Source organism: Crinia signifera, chromosome 12 (assembly GCF_055691185.1).
Source record: "Crinia signifera chromosome 12, ASM5569118v1, whole genome shotgun sequence".
In the NCBI taxonomy this organism is placed as follows: domain Eukaryota; kingdom Metazoa; phylum Chordata; class Amphibia; order Anura; family Myobatrachidae; genus Crinia; species Crinia signifera.
This window is the reverse complement of record NC_139228.1, coordinates 34,094,707-34,117,492: the sequence shown is the minus strand read 5'-3', so window position 1 is coordinate 34,117,492 and position 22,786 is coordinate 34,094,707. Positions and strand designations below refer to the sequence as shown.

General features: G+C 44.6%; 1 protein-coding gene across 7 annotated transcripts in view; it reads left to right on the top strand.

Moving 5' to 3' along the window:
• KCNH5 (potassium voltage-gated channel subfamily H member 5) overlaps positions 1-22,786 on the top strand; it is a 523,150-nt gene that overhangs the window by 464,458 nt on the left and 35,906 nt on the right. For all 7 annotated transcript variants that reach the window (XM_083167681.1, XM_083167680.1, XM_083167679.1 and 4 more), the window contains one exon: positions 15,269-15,465. In XM_083167681.1, the coding sequence (XP_083023807.1) occupies positions 15,269-15,465 (197 nt within the window). The remainder of the gene's footprint in view (positions 1-15,268; positions 15,466-22,786) is intronic.

Below are 22,786 nucleotides of genomic sequence, written 5' to 3'. Positions count from 1 at the left end.
AGGAAATCTGTTGGACCCCGCCCCATACACTATGGCACTTCTCCTAAGGGAGAAGTCGCATGCGATGCCCTTGAATCGCTTGGAAGCTTCCAAGGCAACAGAATCACATATGATATATCGTATGCATTCCACTCTCCCACTGCTGGGAGGTTGTCCGGGTCAGAGGTTTTCACATTCGATCTGCAACTCTGATCTGATGCGCACGGGATTGCGCAATGGATTGGATCTGATGTCAAACACATGAAATTTGGTAACTTTTCATCCGATTTCTCTGCCCGATCCGTTGGGATCGGGTGAAAAGTGGCCAAAATTGCACTAGTGTATGGCCGGCTTTACATTCCTGCAAGTCAAGAGTTGCAAATACAAAATTTATGCTAATATCAAAGGAACCACTTTCAGCAACACGCAAGCAGCTGTGAAACCAATTCTCCCAGTGAAAAACAGTAACTGGTACAAGAGCATTTTACCCCTATACCCCAAATTTCCACAGGAATTAAAAGATTAATTTCAGGTTAAAATTTCAGTTCCATTTTCCATTTCTCAGATGAGAACAATTTGAGATTTGTTAAATTTAAAGATATGGAGAATAATCTTCTGCAGACATGTTGGACAGTGAAATGGAAAAGATACCCAGCTGGAAGAACGGCTCCCTGTAATTGCATCCAACCATAAGCCTCTGTTATACCTTGGGCTAGACTGGGATTGGAGGAGGCTTTCAAAGGCGGTCCTACACTTTCTGCAGGGGCTAACATCACAGCTGGGTGTATTGACCAACACAACAATTGGCCTATCGGTAAGTGTGTACCCAACCTTACTCATTAGCCTGCCAATGACAGAGGCTGCCTGCAAAGTAGAGAGGGACCTTACTGGGGCCAGGGAATCCATGAGACCTCTCGGAAGGGTAAATAATGTTACAAACCGATGCAAATTTATTAGTCACTTTTATTCCAAAAAATATATAATATATATAGCCGGTAATACGGTTTGATAAACGGAGCTCTTTTTTTTTTTTCTTTTTTTTTTTTTAATACAATCTGTGCAATTTCCTTACTCTTTCCAACTCTTATGTTGAAAACTGGAAATTTAAAAATCTTCTACTGATTTATATAATCTGATCGTACTGTAAAACAGCTGAATCATGCAATGTAGCAGAGAACCAAAGGTTAGCACTTATTGTATTTTTAGGAGACCAATTAATTGTTGGGCTCATACCTTAGACAAAATGTAAATAACCGTTTACGTGTTAGAAGATTCGATAATGATGAGCCGGTAACCTGGATCAGTAAGGAGCAAACAAGCGTGGATCATTATTCTTCATAGATTTCGGAAGTTGTTCGAGCAACTTGTGCAGCGGAAGATAAACTTGTCTGCATGAGTGATGTGTAGGTGTTCCGCCAAGCCTCGCTGCCCCTTAACACGTTGTTCTTGGCTGTTTTAATACAAAAGGTCTTTTTTTTTTTTTGTTTCGTTTTGGTTGCTCGCCCCTTAAATGAATGGGATTCCCAAACACAAGATAAAGCGTTTGATATTTGTGTGCACAGCACACATTTATCTAATAAACATAATTACGTCAATGGCTGATATATGGGGATGGTAAACAGCGTGGGTTTGAGGACATGACTGATGGTCTGTGCCATAGAAGACAATTTGTTACTAATGACACAACCTATGGGGGTTCAATGAAGTATCCCTTCTGGATAAATGTTGCGGAACGCCATGCATTATGGAGCTTTTAAGAATAAGTTATTTTACACAAACCAGGCTATTTATAGCCCTGATGGTCTCCGCTACATTTTAATCCTTTTCTCTTTTCTTCTAGAGTAGTGGTTTTCAAACATCATTGGCTCCCTAACAAGTAAATGTTGCACGCTGCCGCCCGGGTTGTAGTGCACCCAGACGGACGGCGGATGTTGCACACAGGGACGCGGCCGGGGACATTGCAGGGCAGCGTCCCAACCCTCTCTCTGATTTAGGGCGTCGGGACGTTGCTAGGCAACGTCTTCGAGCTTCCGCCCGGTGGCAGATGACGCGCGCGCCTGACGTCAGTCAGGTGGCGCGAAATTCAAATAAATAGCCGGCGTCTGCTGGGCACAGACGCCAGTTATAGCTGTATACTCAGTGAGCGTTAAGCTTTCTGCCCAGCTAAGCAGATTGCTCTGCAATCCGGTCCCCTGGGCTTCCCAGTCCTCAGTCCAGTTCCTTGTTCTTCCGTGCCTGCTTCCCCCAGCCTTCCGTGGAGTGTCCTGTTCTTTATCCTGCCTGCTGCCAGAAGACCTGCTTCAGCCCGAGCCTGCGCCTGGCCCACTGTCTTCATCTTTTCGTGGGTCACGTAAGTGCTCCAGTGGAGCCTCGGTCTTTACTCTCTATCTCCAGTGGCCCACCGTGGCCGTGCCCCTCCGTGGGTTCATTCGCTTTCCCTTCCATCCATCTCCAGTGGCCCGCCGTGGTCATGCCCTTCCGTGGGTACATTCTTGTTATCCTCTTTTATTGTATCCTTCTTGTTCTTTCTCTTTTGTCTTTTACTAGTATCTTTCTAGCATGGAGTATCCTCTAGTTTCATCCTAGTTTTGAGGAGTCGCCGTTCCTGGGGCTTAGCCTGCTGGGGACTCCTCTTCCCATTTATTTGTGTCTGCGACTTGGTCGCATCCCGGTTTGGCCTGGTGCCGGCAGTCAGGGGTCAACTCCCAGCTAGGCCCTGTAGTTAGCGGTCCTCTTGGGTACCCTGTGGCGATCATTTACCCCTTGTCAATACATAAGACCTGGCTGCATCGGGGTTGGAGCGGGCCTAACTCGCTCCTTCGGACGCGGCGGCCACAGGAGAGGCCTAGCTCTGCAGAGGTTTACCATCTGCCTCAGGGACTCAACAGAGTTAGAGTAGCATCCGCTGTGGCCGTCCTAACCGGCGGTCCCGGCTACGGGCTCACGCCTGACCACCTGTCTTCATCCACCAATCCTTGCTCCTTGTGCCGCAGTAGGAACCGTAACAGTAAAGATGACATCTGGTTTAAATGTCACACTGGAATATATATTAGTGGTATTCATTTGGTGTATTGATACTGATTTTCTTTTGGATTTATATACTCCCTAGATTAGACTGTAAGATCCTTGGAGCAGGGCCCTCGTCCCTCCTGTTCTCACAGCTCTCTTCTTGCATTTCAAATTACAGCTCTTACTATCATCTATACCCGTATCTATTCTCAGTTGTGTTTATTCATCTTTACCAACAACAACTTGCCCCTTATTACATGCTGACAACTCCGCCGCTTCCCTACAACTCAGCTGAGAATTGTTACCTCTCTGCTATAGTTTTTCAGTTACATTTAGTCCTGTATAACCTGTATTGTTCTAGCATGTGCCCTATGTATGGTGCTGTGGTCAGTTTTGGTGCTGCGGGGGCACTTATGGCTAGAGCCATCGAGAGGGGGGGGGGGGGGGCAGGTACTTTTTACCCTGGTCTGCTGGAGGGGGCCCGGGATTCGCTCACCAATCCCCTGTTGCAGGGTCACCAAGCAGTGGGGAGAGAGATGACAGGCTGCCGTCTCTCTCCCCAGCTCATCACATGCTGCTCAGTGCCGTTTGCTGAACTGGGGAGAGAGGCGGAAGCCTGTCATCTCTCCTCTTTCATTTTTTTTTCACAGGGGAGACGCCCCTCCCAGAGGCCACGCCCCCTCTATTTTACCTGGGCCCGGCCAAACTATTGGTGTCCATACTTGTAGCCTTATAAATCAAATCTAAATATACTACTAAAAATAAATAATTAAAGGTTAACCCTGCTCCTCACTTCCATAGGAGAAAAACAATTGTTTTACATGCTGGCGGCAAGTAGATGCAACTGACGGAAGTGTTGCTCCATTTGGGCGTGAACATATTGACAGGCTGGTAAGAATTATGAAATCATTTAAGTAAGCAGAGATAGCTTCCTCAGTAAGGAGAAAACATCCAGTTTCACTCGATTAAGAACTCTGCTACCTTTGATAAATAGACCTCAGGTTTGGATGCGCATACAATAATAGTTAGAAAATAAGTAGAAAAAATGCCACATACACCTTACGTCACACACTGTAATGCCCATTACACGTTATGCCACACACTGATGCCCATTATACATTATGGCACATACCATGATGCCCATTACACGTTATGCCATGAGTGGACAATTTAAAAAAAATAGGGACAAAATGGACAAAAATTTACACCATATGCCTATTACACGTCACACATCCATATTATACCACATGCCATAGTGCCTATTACATGTTAAGCCAGGGCACAAAAAAATGTATTAAAAGAAGGACAACAGTCACAGTGCGCACCAGAGGCCATAATGCCCATTACGACTTATGCCAGGGCGCAACAATTTTTTTAAACTAAGGACAACAGGAACAGTGCGCCCCAAAGGCGTGCTCCAAAAATTTACACCGTAATGCCTGTTACACGTCACACACCCATTACATACCAGATGCCATTATACCCATTAGATGTTATGCGACACACCATAATGCCCAATTCATATTATGCAACACGCTATAATGCCCATTACACATTATACCCAACACTGTAATTCGCATTACACATTATTTCACACACTGTAATGCCCATCACATATAATACCACATGCTGTAATGCCTATTACATATTATGCCACATAAGTGCCACTTACCTACATGCTTGCTGCTACGGGTTTCATGCACTATGTCAGGGGTTTAATGCTCTATGCCAGGGGTTGCATGCTCTATCAGTCAGGGCAGCAGGAGCAGAAGAGAGGGTCCCTGTTGAGGGCAGGAGGGGGCCCTAGGGCCTGCTAGGGCAGGGGGCAGCCACAGGCAGCCCACACAGGGCTGGAGACAGCACTGGCCTCCAATACACTCAGTAGTCTGTCAGACAGACACTGACTGGGACTTGGGTCTCTGGGACAGCTGGTGTGGTGTCAGTGTCACTCAAGCTGGGTACACATATGTACAATCGTCGGGCCGTTCTTCCGTTCTGGGGACGAACGGCCGTTCGATTGTATATGTATGTACGCAGTCCCGATTCCTTCTGTGAGATCGATAAACGGCCAAAAACGCTCTTGGCCGTCCACGGTTGGTCGGTCGAAGGTTCTTTGCTGCTTAAAAATCACCCGACAGGACGGCTACATATCGGAACAAAAGTGCTGTGTGTACGCACGTTCGATCGATATGCAGGCCGTTCCTGCGATCATACTACCAAAACCTGAACGCCCATCTGGGCGTAGACTAGCTGCGTCATCCCTCCAACAGCGCAGCATGTAAACAACAGGAAGTGTTCACCCATCCCTCGTTATTAGCCCTGCCATGTAAAATAATCGTTCAAATCTGTATGCATTCATTAACATGACTATTGACAGCATTTCAATAGGGATTATATAGAGATAGATAGATAGATAGATAGATAGACCATGATCTGCTGTTCACATTATGACCAAGCCTTTTAAAAAATACTGAACCTGGACAAAATTTTAAACAATGTTTTTATTGACATAAATGAAGTGTCATATACAGGTCCCATCATGAACACCCACCCTCACCAAGCCAAAAAAAACCAAACACCTTGGAACATGGTGGTGTATGTAGTGGAAAGCAGTCCCACGGCAGCAACGCATCACATGGGAACATCCCGGCCTGTTCTCATGTGATGCATTGCTGCCATGGGACTGCTTCCCATGACATACACCACTATATTTTTGCGCACAGCAGTGTCACATACAGGTCCCATCATGAACACCCACCCTCACCAAACCAAAAAAACAACAAACAATTTGGAACATGGTGGTGTATGTAGTGGAAAGCAGTCCCACGGGAGCAACGCATCACATGGGAACATCCCGGCCTGTTCTCATGTGATGCATTGCTGCCATGGGACTGCTTCCCATGACATACACCACTATATTTTTGCGCACAGCAGTGTCACATACATGTCCTATCATGAACACCCACCCACCCTCACCAAACCAAAAAAACAACAAACAATTTGGAACATGGTGGTGTATGTAGTGGAAAGCGGTCCCACGGCAGCAACGCATCACATGGGAACATCCCGGCCTGTTCTCATGTGATGCATTGCTGCCATGGGACTGCTTCCCATGACATACACCACTATATTTTTGCGCACGGTACTGGCCACCCAGCAAACAAGACGGTCAAAACATTATAAATGAAATATACAAATTAAATTTTGTCAGTGTCATGTACACCTTTATAAATTTTTTCAAATAAACAGTGGGTCACTGCAAGGCTTTTTTGAATTTTGGACATTTTTTGTACTGCGGCATGGACTTTTGCACTTAAGTCTTGGAGGCATTGATGGAGTTGTATCATGTTCTCTTGCACTGTAGTTTCGTCACTTGATGTATCAGGTGATGGTGTATTTTTCTCCCCCTCTGCACTTGCATCGGAAATTTCTATGATATCTAAATAGAAATAAAGGATTGTTTACCTTTCAAAAAATGCTACGTCCCTGTCCCTTAAAGCTGAATTGCACTATACACTCACCATCTACACTGCTGGTTATCGCAATCACTTGGTGGCCCTCTGCGGTACGTTCAGTTGACTGCGCCGTCTGGATATCATCTAAAGTGGCAAGGCAAGTGAGATATGACTACACCTTCTTTGGCATATGTTCTTCCACCTGTGGCATTCCGCATGGTATGAAACTACTTGTCCCTGCAAGCATGGCCCCATGAGAAAACATGCTTGGCAAGCAGGGGTATGCAGTTCCATTACATGTGGAGGGTCATAGGTTGAAGACATGTGTGGTGCAAGCTAAACTATACCTGTTGTGACCTCCTTTTTTATCTTCAAACAGGTCCTGTGACTGCCTTCATCCTTGCGTCTTCTGCAATGGATGTCCTCTGAGAAACAAAATAAAATGTCATCAAAATACACATACTGTAAAGGATCACAGAAGAGACAGTCAACACATAACAAGTGTATTGGACTCACTTTTTTTAATGATTCCACGAATTTTCTGTAACTTGGCCTGTTCTTTGTGTTTCAGGTCCGACCACCTCTTCTGCAGCTGATACTTGCTCCTCCGTTTGCCAAACTTCTCCCGGATCTCTTTGATAAGACGCTGCATTATTATTTCTTTTCTGAAGTTGGTTTTGGGGTACATTTTCTAGGAACAATCATAGTCCCTTCGATCCAGCATTTTCACCATGAGTTCAACCTCAGCTGATGACATGGCTGAAGCTCTCTTCATTTTTCTTTCATTATCTTTGTTGTTTGTTTCAGCGATTACGTTATCATTTTGTTTTGTTCTAGGTGATGATTTCTGCACCTCTTCCATAGCAGGTGGCGCCTCGGACTCCGACATGGCTCCTCGCTGTCCCGTGTTGTGCCACAACCAAGCACGTGAGTGGGGCGGAGATTTGAGCGCTCAACCAATCCGTTTTATCTAAATACGTTCGCCACGAAGGAATATTCTGTCGTGCGTGTTGGAGTGATCGCTGCAGCACCAGGAGTACCCGTCCGTTTCTTCGTTTTTTTCGATGTGAGTACTCAATTAAAGTATGTTTTTGCAATGACTGGGACTTCAATCTGTGGCCCACAAGAGGTTGTCAATGTACATGTTCTTAAAATGTATCGCCACATTGTTCCTAAAAGAACAGTATATCTTGAGGGCCACAGACCGAACACATGTGCTAAAAAGGCTTTATATGTGGTGTGATGTGTGTGTTTTAATATCCATATTTTTTTTAACAGACATTTCAGAATGGCTGAGAAAAACATCAAGTTTATGAAAGATTTCATAGAGGCCTACAGAGACCAGATTTGTCTCTGGAAAACCACATCTAGAGACTATTCCAATCGCCAGAAGAGGCTAGCTGCTCTTGAGGAGTTGGTGAGGGTGAGCCAGCCCTACTACCCACATGCAAATATCGAGTGGGTTAGGACAAGGATTGCCAATATGAGGACCGTCATTAAAAAAGAACTTCATAAGATGGAGTCCTCAAAGCGGTCTGGGGCAGGGGCTGACCAAGTGTATGTGCCCAGGCTATGGTATTTCGACCTGTTGGCCTTCACGGTGGACCAAGAGCTGCCCAGGGAATCGGTCAGCAATTTTGGCAGGGACCAGCCTGTCCCCTCCACCTCCTCGTGCAACCCAGAAAATTCTGATGACACCTTCTGCGGCACAGTAAGTACACAGATTTTATTTTAAATATTTTTTAATAAAGCAAGAACAATATAACAACCAGTGCAGTATAAAAAAATGAACATGTAAAATTTTATGAAATCATGTCATTCTGCCAATCCACAACGCCAACACCATTAAAATACTGCATGTATTCATCCCTGTTTAATTTGGCATGCATAGATGCATTTCTGGTATTTAAATTAGTTTCCAGAGATGTCAGCCCTAACGCCTCTTCAACTAGTTCACTTTCATCCGTGTCAGCAATATGGTGGTGTGTGGGCTGGGTTCTTCTGCGCAGATAGTTGTGCAGCACACAACAGGCCATAACCACCTTATCTATTTTGTCAATGCGCAGATTTATGGCACTATGAAAAATTCTGAACTTATTGCTCAGAATGCCAAAAGCATTTTCCACCACTCTCCTTGCTCGTGACAGGCGATAGTTGAAAATGCGCCGTTCTGTATTAAGAGCCCTTTGGGGGTACGGTTTGAGAACATTAGCATGTAAAGCAAATGCCTCATCAGCGACAAACACAAAGTTTAGACCGTGCACATTTTCTGTTCGCTCTGGCAAATTCAGTCCATTTGTTTTGAGGTTGTCATGGAAGCCAATCTTTTCCAGAGCCCCACCATCAGATACCCTGCCATTTTTGCCTATGTCCACAAATATAAACTCATATTTGGCATTAGCAATGGCCATTAAAACGATACTGAAGAAGCCCTTGTAATTATAATAAAAGGAGCCACTGTTAGTAGGGGGCATGATTCTAACATGCTTTCCATCAATGGCACCACCGCAATTCGGAAAATTCCAAATGTCATTAAAATCACGTGCAATAGCTTGCCAATCCTCTTTAGACGATGGAAACTGAAATATAAAAGTATGCAAGTATTAAAAATCGATAGTGATACATCATTGTTACATCTTGTTTTGTTACAGCCATCGCTATTCGCCGAGGAGGAGTCTTCACCATCGGTGGAGGTTACATCGCAGCTGCCTTCACCACCCCTCTGCTCCACCCCCACACCAACCGCCACCACCAGCGCTCAACCTCAAGTGGAAGGAACATCGAGAAGAGTGCGCAAAAGGCCACGGCAAACTCCAGATGCATCGGACGTGGCGACTACCAAGATTCTGGAGTCTGCAAATCGCTTGATGGGCATGGATGAGGATGAGCATGACCATGTGGGGAGTGCAATTGCTCTAAAACTGCGCAGCATGGATGCAGCTACAAGGGCTGAGGCAGAGCGTATCTTCAATGAGACTCTATACCGGGCAAGTGTGGGAACTCTGACCCGCAACAATCGGCTCACGGATGATACCCCTCCGCCTAGGGTTGAATATCAACCCATCAGCCCTGCCCCACTACAGCAACAACCTGCATTTTACCCGGGACATTATCCACCATACCCGCAATACCAGCCATCAACCGGGCAACGGCAGCACCAACCGGCACCGTCAGCCCTGACACTACCACCAGGTCCATCTGTTGGCCCCTTCCAGGGTTTGGGGGAAACTCCATCTCCCTCACAACCAACAATGGATACAGGGGATTATGGGGTGGAACAAGTGCGGTACCACCAGATGTAAAAATTGTATATAGTTGGTTTTGGTTTGATAGTATAGTTTTCATATTGTTATATTTAAGTATTTCTTTATTATTAGTTATTTCCTTGTTATTTGTTAAAAGTTAATAAGGTTTATATTAAAATTTTACCTCCTGGCATCTAATTGGTGTCCGTGTGAAAATCTCATTTACCAGGCAGGGTGAATAGGGCACAGATATACTTATGGGGTACATGTATGTTGTTTCAATATTTACCTTCATGTATTGCTCCTGAAGAACTTGGGCAATGGCATCACAGGTCTCAGGTATGATTAGCCCCAGCGCTTGAGGGGATATTGCAGTGCTGAATCTCTGGTCCGCAAGGGTCCTCCCTGTTGCCAGGAAACGCAGCGTTGCCACCAGTCTCTGCTCTGCAGAAATAGGCCTCCTGAAATAGGTGTCCTCTCTTTCAATTAAAGGTGTAACGAGTGCCAGCAGCTCCATGAAGGTGGCGTCATCCATACGGAGATAATTCCTGAAGTCATCAGGGTTGTTCTCCCGTATCTCCTGTAGCAATGGCATGTGGGAGAAGGTGTCTCTCCTCAGAAGCCAGTCCCTGGTCCAGCAGCTCCGATTCTTCATCCTTTTTCTTTTTTTAATAGCCTGCAATCTAGTGGCCATAGCAGCAAAAATGCACGCACGAGCCTTCCTTCTCCTCAAGCTCATAATTAAATTGTTTGTAAAAAGGGCCGATAGACGAACGTACGTACGTATACCTGTACAGCTAGCAATGATCTGAATAGTCACGGCTCTATTCACTGTACTACACGAACGATTCTTTGTTCTGTGATCACGCCTCGTTTTGGTATGCTCTTTTAATCCAGCCCATTATGATAATGTTGTGTACATTTTTCTCGTGTGAATAGCCAGATCGGGAGAGTGTGTACGGTGGTACAATCTTTTTCTTGCGATTGTTTGGACGGGAGTACGTCGGACGTCGCAAGTAAAATTGTACATATGTGTACGCGCAGATCGGTCGTGGCTTTTGGACGGTCGAACGTGTATATGGTCGATCGAACGGTCGCAAGAAAAATACGATTGTACATATGTGTACCCAGCTTCAGTCTGGACAACAGGCCAAGCAGTAAAGCAGCAGGGGGGCAACTTAGGGCTCCTCAGATAGCCATTGCCAGTTGCCACACAGCAAGAGCCATGGGGGGAGGGACTTCACTTACTTTTACTGATGGTAGGCAGCGGAGGCACACTAGAATGGCTGGACATGCAGCATCCACCCTGATGTCAGCCAACCTTATAATTAAAATGTTGCTGGATGCAGCTCGCCCCTGGTATCTTTGAGGAGCTTGTTTGCATGTGCTGGAAAGAGCCTGGCCGCTCCTGCTGTGGATACAGTTACATTTCGCGGTGCGTACAGGTACAGCACTCCCAGACCGGATGTTGCTGCCCTCGGCTCGGCTCTCTCACAGACTGTCCCCATGCCAAGCTGGCAGCAGCATCCTCACTCACTCTGGCCTGCCCGGTTCCCGGACATTTAATAGTCCGGGAACGCCGCCCGTCCGGACTCCGGCCACCCGGCTTAATTACCGGACTCTCCGGAGTAATCCTGGACGGGTGGGAACCCTAGGTGCATTTGGATCTGCTCGTTACTCAGAATCAGATTTTTTCCTCTACAGTGGAATACAACCATTAAAAGAAATCGCTTTTCAACTGTTATGTAGCTGGAGAGGCTTTGTGATTATTTATGTCTCACTTAACTAACCACTGTCCCCTGCTGTGTCTTCTCGTTGCAATCTACCTCCCACTGAATGAGTCTCCAAATCTCTCTGCTGTTTGTACCATGCTGGGAAGATGCAGCAAGCCACATAGCAAATACTTGTATGGTCACTGAATGAGGCAGCGATGATTCAAGGGGACATTGATGAAGTATTTGAAACAATTATACAGCCTGCTTATCACTATTATACAGCCTGCTATCACTATTATACAGCCTGCTTATCACTATTATACAGCCTGCTTATCACTATTATACAGCCTGCTATCACTATTATACAGCCTGCTTATCACTATTATACAGCCTTTTTTTTTTTAAACAATACTAATATTTTTCAAAGTTTGAATAGAGATAAAGTATGAACCAATCAGTTTCCAGGAAGTGGGGGAGGTATTAGAAGGAATGTTACAGGGTCTTTTGGTAATTGTGACTGTTATGTGCTGCAGTTATCGCATAATTACCTACTTCTATTCCCTCCTATCCAGGAGAAGCCCAGAGAGGAGACTCTCGGCTGCACTTTGGGGAGCAGGGCTGGTCATCAAGCCCCGCCCCATTGCAGTAGATGGTGCAATTCATCTATGTGGGGCTAAAATCTAGACAGCATCAAAGATGCAGATCAACAGAACGGGCCCGACTTTAAAAGGTGTCGGGCCCGTTTTGTTGATAACGGCTGAGAATTGTCACAATCAGAAATGGATTTATTTCTGTGAAAAGTTGTAAAAATATTGGCACTTGGACAGCTGCTTATTCGACGCATTCTACTGACATGTCTTTAATGATCAATTGCCCTGATACTTATATATTAACACTGCAAAGTGTGGCAATAATACGGTCATTGGGTCTACAGCAAGTTGGTCAACACCCAAGGGCGTAACTACCATAGGTGCAAGGGGTGCAGCTGCTATGGGGCCCAGAGCTGAAGGGGGCCCATCTTTGCTATCTAAGTATATGTTTTACACACATTTATCACCATCAGTTGCTAAATAGGGGGCCCTTACAAACTTTTGCTATGGGGCCCACGATTATCTAGGTACGCCTCTGTCAACACCGTTAGGTCGACATGGGTTTAGGTCAACATGTCATTAGGTGGACACAAGCTTTAGGTCAACAGGGTCTAGGTCAACAGTCAAAAGGTCGACATGGGGTTTTTCACTGTTTTTTGAGCCGACAGGCGGTATTTCATGCCCTACCATCCACTAGGGCATGGTGGGAGAATAAAATAGTGTGCCAAGCACAGCGAGTCACCGTGCCCGAAGCGTGGTGAGTGAAGCGAGGGGATGAGGTGCACTGGAAACCGTGTCCATGTCGACTGTATCGACATTCACATATAAAAACAGTGGGAAAAAAACATGTCGACCTTTTGACTGTCAACCTAGACCCTGTTGACCTATTGCGCGTGTCGACTTATTGACATGACGACCTAAACCCATGTCGACCTAACGGTGTTGACCTAACGATCCCAACACCAATTACATACATCACACAAAAATAGGCCCCTTTGGGGCATTTTACATAGCAACTAATGAACAATGTTGCAATATTAAGTAATTTTCTAGAGACAGTAGCATCACTACTGGGGTGCAGGACACATGCGGGGGCAGCCCCTGTAGTGATGAAAATAAAGTCGGCCCATGAGGCTATGTCCCCTTCCCACGTGATCATGACCCCTTTTCAAGGGTCTTACCAGAGCACTGGGTATACTTGCCTACTTTTGAAAACTAGTTTCAGGGAGATTATAGTTGGTAGTAGAATTTTGCACAGCTCCCCATTGAGAGGGCATGTCATGCTCCACCCAAAGGGTGTGTCTAGTTCATAAATGGAGAGATTGTGAACGTGGCACCTAGAAGCGTCGGTGTGCACTGAATCTTTTAAAAATAATTTATATACAAATGTAGATGAGCCCCAGAGCAGTTAGTAAGAGCTACTATACTTGGTAAAGTGCTGGAAAATGGTGCTGATGATTCAATGTAAATGTATCCGTCTCTCACTCATTTTTTCCACAAAAATGTAACAGTGTAATGTGGGCAAGGTGACATGTGGGAGATTGCTAGACTAATGAGGGAGAGGGGGAGATTGCTACTATTTCAGGGAGTCTCCTGCAGAATGCAGGAGGGTAGGCAGCTATGGCACTGGGTGTATCCGATCCTGGTGATGGCCATGTCTAGAGACAATTGACCTAATTTAGACCTGTTCGCAGGACAAATTTGTTCTCAAAATGGACAAAACCATGCTGCGCTGCAGGGGGGGCATAGAGTGTAAGATTTGGGGGAGTTATTTTATTTCTGTGAAGGGTAAATACTGGCTGCTTTATTTTTACACTGCAATTCAGATTTCAGGTTGAACACACCCCACCCAAATCTACGGTAACTCTATGCCCATATTACATCTGCCCCACTTGCAGTGCAGCATTGTTTTGCCCAATATGAGAACAGATTTACCCTGTGTATTAGTCCCTGTACATTATGGATGTAATGATGGATGCATTATCTGCAATTTATATACAATGAATATTGCACGGTTGACTTGAAACACAATAACTAGATTGTTACCTGCATAATAATTCTGTACTGTTCAGTGACAGCATCAGGACATGAAACCAGCGAAAGCTGAGAACAGCAGTATCCACACTTGACTTCACGAAGACAACTATGATAGGAGTATATTATGTTCACATAAGGCAGAGACACCATCCTGCTTGTATTGATGTTTTTATAGAACGCGTTGAGATGAATTTGACACCTTTTCGTGCTGCTGCTGCTGCAAAGCAAAACCTGCAGATATTTCAGTTTTCTGTACTATGCTTTTGCGTATTCACATAGCCCTACAAACCAGTAAAATACCTGTTGTACTAGTACTGTTCATATTGAAAACATGCAACATTTTAGCTAAGATCTACTGTACATACAAGAATACAGACAAATAAGAATTTGACAGAGCAAAATAATAGAAAGTGGAATAAACCCTTATAGTGAGCTTACAGCTGCCCTAGTAAACTTTTTAGGTGTAGGTGTCCCCAAAATACACCTCCAGTGCATATATGCAAAATAAAAATTTTCACCATAAAGTCCACAGGCGCTTAAAGAAAACGGTCAGTTCCTTCCTCAGTTATCCTGATCAATTGTCTCTCGAAAAAAGAAAGGAACATACAATAATATTGGGATATAGCAATAATATACTGTTATAGGGAAATCCTAGTCCGTACTCCAGTAGGTGGTCTACAACACAAGTAAGACAAATCTTGTTTGTGTAATATACCACTCCGCTCCACCTGGCTCCTTCTCAGCCACCGCTACCCTTGTAATGCAAGAGAAACCGCTCCGGATGGCGGCAATGGGAGCAGCGGTGTGTGTTCTGTGTGTATGTGTAAAGTTATCACACGACTTCTATTTCCTATCTACTCTAGGTGACTCTTTTGAAGCTTCAACAGTAAACACATTAGTAAAAATAGTCACATACTCTAGTCTACAATGTCATGGTCTCCACCACTCTATCCTCCCGCCTTACTGTTCCACCCATATGTAACTTAATATTTTTTACCCTTTTTTTTAATGACTGGGGCCTACAGATAAACTGTACAATGTTGTTAATGGGTGAAATAGTTCCACTGCAATCATTTTTATGTCTTGTTTAGTTTACTATAATGGTTGCGTGAAGAATACGGATATATACTGTATAGTAGACATATTTTCTAGTAATAAAACCGCAATACAGGAAAATACTGTGACCTGTTCAGTATCTGCAATGCTTTCTGTGACGTGTTGCTCTCCTGTTTCTGTAGGAAAGGGGGATGTGTTTGGTGATGTGTTCTGGAAAGAGACCACACTTGCTCATGCTTGCGCCAATGTCCGAGCGCTGACGTACTGTGATTTACACATCATTAAACGGGAAGCTTTGCTAAAAGTCCTGGACTTCTACACAGCCTTTGCAAACTCATTCTCTAGGAACCTTACATTGACCTGTAACCTGAGGAAACGGGTAAGACACTTTGCTCTTTAAATGTCTAAACCTCTGTTTTGCACTCTATTCACTATGTAATGCTAATTTTTTGCACTCTATTCACTATGTAATGCTCATTTTTTGCACTCTATTCACTATGTAATGCTCATTTTTTGCACTCTATTCACTATGTAATGCTCATTTTTCCAACGAATAATAGTATTTCCCTGACACGAGCTTTCAGTCACAGCATATTCTATAAGATTTGCCAGTGTAACGTTGTGCTACGGAAAACAAGTATTTTATAAAATTTAACGTTATTAGGTTGCGATATGGAAAAAAAGACCACGGGCCGGATGTACTTTAAAAAAAATGCGTTAAAAACAGTTTTCTGGATTTTTTATGCATTTTCAAATTTGCTAAAGCCCCTCCTGGTGGGACTTCGCTGCAGGTGTAAACCCCATAGAAGCCTATGGGCTTTTCTACACAGCACTGCTGTGTGAGGGATCCGACACTGATCACTCCCAGCATGCCCCACGGCCGCCAGCTTCTCTGCACATGCGCAGTTGGATTTCCCAGAAACGAGGAAGTCCAGTCAGCAGCGGAGAGCTGCCCTTTACGTTATGTCAGTATATATGTGATGAGCATCGGCGCGATGGGCGGTGTGCTTTCAGCAGGGCGGAGCTAACATGCTCGCTAGGCTCCGAACACATGCAGCCCAGCGAGCAGCACTGAATGTAACAATAGCCCCGCAGACCCCGCGGTGGTGGGGAGGCGCTGAATAAGTATGGGCACCAGGGGTCTGCTGGGGCTATCGCTGCACTGCACCGCTGCCGGGACCTGCAGATCTATTCAACTGTGGTCCCAGTGCTCCTCCTGCTGGTAATGAAAAATGGCCCTCACAAAATGTCCGCCCCCTTACAGCAGACCGTTTTTGAGGATGCTAGAGGATATCTGGAATTGGGGGCGCAAATTTTCATCACAAAAAGCATGCACCGCAACAAAGAGACCCCTGCTTTACTTTTTCAGATCGGAGTGGCTCGCCGACATGCGGGCCTCCTTCAGCATCACCCAACATATTTCCATGTTAGTTTGGAATACCCTTGTATAATATCCCAACCACAAGGCAAAAACTTACCTCCGCATGTTCTCCACCTAGTACTCTTTGGACATCACTCCCAACTTACAAATTACAATGGGACAGTCCCACTATTTGGAGACTGTCACACTGTCCCTCCCGCAGGTGGCAATTTCCCACAGGCAGCAGGGCAGGAGATCACCGCGGCAGGGAAGAGGGAGGGGGCTATGGGCTGCTCAGTCACAAGGAGAGCGCTGGGCACGCCCCAAAATTATAAAAAAAATGGGGGTTGAAACACGCTCATTTTGCTTAATGATAAGGTGACAATCGCTTGGAACAAGGGGTGGATGATGGGGCATATGATCCATAACATCATACCCAAAATGGCCGATCATTGTCATGCATGTTCTAAATCCATTATTAAACATGTCACGCCACTTTCTCCCATCACCGTACATCTGCTTACATTGAACTTTGGCAGATCTCACTTTCTGCTCATTCAAGAATCAAATAACACTCCTCACTTCAACGTCAGCAGAATTTTGGTTCATAGGGTTATTTTAACAATGCACCCAATCACGGAAACCAACCATAACATGGAGCATTTAGAATATAGGGTAGGGAGACCACTCGACCATGAAATGGGGAGTGTGAATGCACAAAAAGTGATTTTCTGGATTACCCTCCATACAGACCTATCTGCATAGCACTGTCAACTCCATCAGCATCTGCACCTTAACCTTGGTCATCTTTAAAAAAAAACAAAATAAAAAACAAAAACAAAGGGGGGAATTTAATAGGATGAGAGATTCAGAAAGTGAGAGATTTGGTAAGAAATCTCCAGTTTTCTTAAAGCGGCAATCATTTACACTGCAAAACCACTTTGATTTTGCACTGTAATTGATTGCCACTTTAAAAAAAAACACTGGAGATTTCTTACCAAATCTCTCACTTTTTGAATCTCTCATCCTAGTAAATTTCACCCAACCCGGTTGACAGTCACAAGGTCAGCATGAGTTTTTCACATTTTTTTGTCCTGAATGATGATATAGTCAACATAGACAACGTAAAAGTGTTCCTCTGTGCTCGCCATGCTTCGGGCACGGTGCCTTGCTTTGCTCGGCAGACTATTTTATTCTCCCACCATGCCATAGTGGGTGGTAGGGCATGAAATACCGCCTGTCGGCACAAGTCAGCTCACAAAACATGTGAAAAACTCATGTTGACCTTCCCATTGTCGACCTAATGCTTGTGTCAACATTCCAACCCTGACAACCTTAGCCATGTCGACCTATTTCATGGGTCAACCTAAGCCATGTTGACCATCAGTGGTCGACCCAATCACCGTGTCCAGCTGTGGGTGTGAAATTGAACATAAGCTGCTTAATAAAGGATTTTTGCACTGTGCTATTGGCTCGGAAATCAATCTTCCCCTTTGCTGCATAAAGGTTGGACGGGTTAATTTGAATAGATCTATCACCTCTCTCATACTTAGAATATTTGCCATTTATGCTTTAGGCTTTTGTAGGTTGGAAATCAGCCTGAACTTAGCGATGCAAGACGTCAATTTCATTTAACTGAAATCCCTTGGGACACAACAGTTTTAGTTTAAAGCTGAAAACTCCTATATGCAGTAAATCAATCTTACACTCTCTCCTCATTTCCCTGTGTATGAAACTGATTAAAATCTTAAAACCAGCATTTTCTTTGGCTTGGGAATAGGATCATTACACTTGCTGCAGGGGAAGAGGTAGTGGGAAGTGGGTTTAATTAATTCTCTGTTTCTAGATGGAAATTATTTTGTTCAAGTTCTAAAATAATCCGCCCTTTGTTGCTAAAATGTCATTACAAGAATGTTTTACTTTAGTTCTGGAGATATAGGAGATCGCTATCTGACATTGTGTCTCGTGATTTCTTTCGTGTCAAATGACCGTTGGTGGAACATTAAGGATGCAATTCAGTTACACGGGATGTGTTAATTACCATTGCGGCAATGTTTGACTGCACATGTATTTGCCAATTGTAGTACTGGCAATATGGCTAGTTTTCTTGCACATCTCTATTGGTTGGGAGGAAAAACTAGTGATGTTACTGGTTGTGATACCAGAATGCCACATTACAGTCATCACGCTTAATTGAATAACCCCCCTAAGCTAGATACTATTAATGTTTAGAGGAGTATAGTACGGATATCTTTTCTCATATTAGACATGAGTATAATTATTGTATTTATTGGGGGATATCTTTTAAAATGGTACTGCAGAAGAGGATACATATGGATGACCAGCGGTGGAGATGCCGGCAGTCCAAATACCGACACTGGCATCCCAAAAGAGGAAATCCTGACAAGGGGTCATGTAAGTATACTTAGCAAACCCCCCCCCCCCAGCCTAACTGTAACCAGCACCCCCGTAGCCTGACCCTAACTCTTCCCACTATTGCCTGACGCTAAGCCGCCCAAACCAAACCCCCCTTCCCGCAAGTCTAACCCTAACATCAAACACTAGTGCCTAAATCTAATCCCTGCATCCCCAGCCTGACCCTAACCCTCCCGGCTAGTGCCCATTGCTAAGCCGGCCAAACCTAACTCCATTGCTCCGCAGCCTAACCCTAATCCCCCCTTTAGGTGCCTAACTCCACCCCCCCTTCCCCACAAGCCTAACCCTAACCATCCACTAGTGCCTAAATACTAATCCCCCATCCCCCATCCATCACCCTCACTGATCGGGATGCTGGCATTGGCATCTTGATACTTTCGAGGTTGTGTTACCAAAAAGTCAACATTTCTTACAACGTTGGGCCTTATTCAGCTTCATACGCAGACTTGCAAACATCACTATTTGGCAATGTTTGCTACTCTGAGCAAGTACACCCTCTTACGAGCACAGTCTAAGGGTTGTGTGTGTCGATACGGCGCATACTCTGCGTTGTGGGGGCAGTAACAGAGCTTTGCGGGGACGCAGTCTGGACAAAACACGAGTGTCTGAACTGTTTTCAGGGACAGGCCGTGGTGGCTCAGTGACATCAAGTGCAGCCGCTAGGAATCCAAACATGGCCACCTGACGACTGGCTTCTCAGCTAGGTTGCACAGCCGTGGGGGCTACCCTTAATGTGCAAGTGCTTTGTTATGTAGCAAAGCGCTCGCTCAATAGCAATGTGCAAGCAACATCTTGCAGTCATATCAGCCTTGCCCTGTGCGATCTCATGCATGCAATCACTGGCAGTTGTAGTATTGCGATTACTCGCAAAACTGCAACAATAATTATTCATTAAAAATTATACCATAACTGTAACAGTGTGTACCATTTAAAAAAGTAGTTCTCCATAAGATATCTTGGTCAAATAACCTTCTTTAGAGCACGTTGGTCCCATAACAATAAATCACCGCAATGGGTATACAAAGGATAAAATACACAGATTTATTAATGCAGACAAAGTGTATAGAGAGGTTCAGGTGTAGCAATTTACCAACACGTTTAGTCTTCATGTGACTTCATCAAGGGGAAGTCACTCTCAAACAAATCGTGTTGGGAATTGCTTCCCTGCGTGCTACAAATAGTAGGGCGTGACCTCGACAAAGGGGGTGTAGCTTTGCAGGATGATGCCCTCGGCATCCCATTTGCACACATGGGGGTTTCTGAGTACCCAGAAACCCCCCTGGAGGAAAGCTGAGGGTCCCCTATTTCCATGGGTACAAGAATTGTAAAAATCGGCCCTTGGGAACCGGAGATATCTGACTTCAAAGCAGTGGTCACCATCCAAGCCTGTTAATTGCTCTTCCCAGTCAGATATTTCAGGTTCTGTCTGATGTAGAGTTTTTCTAAGGGTATTTTCCAAAAGCTGGGACTCTCCCCCTTTGATGGACACTAGTCGCTTGTCTCTAATGTTCCCAGAACCAGAGAGATCAGCCTTTCAGCAGCTGGTTACTGCTCCAGCTCCGCACACCTGGTATGTACAGTAGTTTTATATAATTGTTGGCAGACTGCTCTGCCTTCTGAACTCTGATCCCCTAGTCCCCAATACCATTTGTAAGGTGGGATTCTCTAGTTTTTAATTCCATTAAAATTTAAGAAATCTGGAGATATCTGCAGTCAAGCAAGCTGTCCTCCCACCAGAAAATTATGAATAATAAGCCCACTCCACTATACACCCCTCCTCTGCGTATTAAACATCCTCTACCACCCTGGAAGTTATGTATTAGGGCCCCTTCATTCAGCCCAATGCCCCCTTCTCCCACCCCATCTCCCACCATCTGTGCAGTAAAGGGGTAATTAGTGGCAATTGCTGATCCAGGCCCTACATGCTGAGCGGGTGATATAATACCCCCTACCACCCTCGGGACATCAAAGCTTCACCCACCCCTACCCTGTATGTATATATATGTATGTATATGTACTGTAGGAATGATGGGACGGCACTCACGGCTTTCAGTGCAAAATACTGTGTGTATTCAAAACATCTTATCCGACATGTTTCGGGCCCTCACGCCCATCCTCAGGGATCAATGTGCAAAACCAAGTGAACAGTTTAAATGCTCTAACAGGGAGCCTGCCCCCACCACACAATCCCAATCAATCACCCTCGCCAGCTCAGATGTCTCCCCAGCGTCTGTCTTCACACCGCACAGTGGCTGACATCCCACAGAGGGACCCGCCGTCCTCTAGCGTCTCAGTCCCCCACTGATGACGTCATCCACCTCTGACGCGTTCACTGACGCCGTCTGAGACCCAAGCATCGCTTTGGATGCCGCTGTCAGAGAGGTAACTATGGGAACAAAAGTAAACAAGTCAATAAATGTGCATAATATTAAGAGGCTTAATATAAGCCATATTTGAGGCTAAAAAATAGCAATATGTGTGCAAATAAAACGTGATTAAAAGACAATACATGATTACATTAATTGTTACAACACGCAAATATACATAAAAAGATGCATTTCTTTTTTTCTTATACTATCGTAACAATGTTTCAATTGCCTAATCGGTCAGGGGAGTAGGGAACTAGGAATATCATAGCGCAGGCGTCTTTTTGTCTAACCATAATTATTATAAAAAGTGTTGTAATCCATGCTGCTCGTTCAACCTTTTCGGGGATAATGTATCCAACATGAATATCCAACTGGATTCTGCCTGCAAAAGACGTTTGCCTCTGTTCCCTCCTCTAATATTACTGGGTACATGGTCTATTATTTTGGATCTTATGCTGGCTATGCTATGTTTTTTCTCAGCACAGTGGGGTGCCACTGGCTGCTCACTGCTACCTGTACTCTTATGGCCGAGCTGTGATTGGCCATACGGTCTTTAAATTGAAACTCTGTATATATATATATAATTATTATTATTATTTATATGCATTTGGTCTATCTATAATACTTTAACTGACCCGGCATATACTGAGTCATCTAAGTGTCCATCTCCGTGCTTTGCTCTGCCCCTCTGGAAACCCCCTTTTGAAAATCCTGCGTTTGCCCCGGAGTATGGGGGCATAACCATGAATAGATGCATCTGAACAGCTTCTATTTTCTGCTGCTCTGCTAACCTTTTTGACCTACCAATGTTGCTACACAGAAGAATAAATGAAAAACAGCAGATGAACAAACATATTGTAATCACTTCAGTTTTACCGTCAAAGCATCTTTTCAGCGTTTAATGCAGTCTTGACTTAAACACAAATCATCATAATGAGAAGTATCAGAAAAGCCTTAGCTGGACTCCGGAGAACGCAGCAGTAGATGGACGATACCTCTAGACTAGTCTAGTAGCACCGCAGTTGATCATCGCCTCTGCAGCAGATTTGTCTCCAGGACACCTGACAGTGCATATTTTGTCCTAGTATAATCAGCTTCATCTTACACTGTCATGTACTCACACTGCAATAGCATTTATCTTCCAAAGAAAGCACTTGGGCGATGAGGAACGGCTCTGGCCTGAGAATACCTCCATCGCATGCTTCGGTTTTCCTCATCATTTTGCTGCCGGAGGCTTTTTTGATCTTCACACAGAAAAATTATTTCTAGTAGGCTAGTCTGCACTGCTAGGGCACATTTACTAAGACGGGAGTTCTACTGAAGATGCGATATTACCCATAGCAACCAAACTTCTAAAAAATAAGAAGTAGAATATGATTGGTTGCTATGGGCAACAGGCCACCTACAATAGAACTCCCACCTTCGTAAATTGACCCCTAAAAGACAAATAGGTGGGCAATCTATAGTCTGAGAAACCTAAAGATATTTCTTAAAAGCATTTCATAGAATCTACATTATATTTAAATTACAAAAGT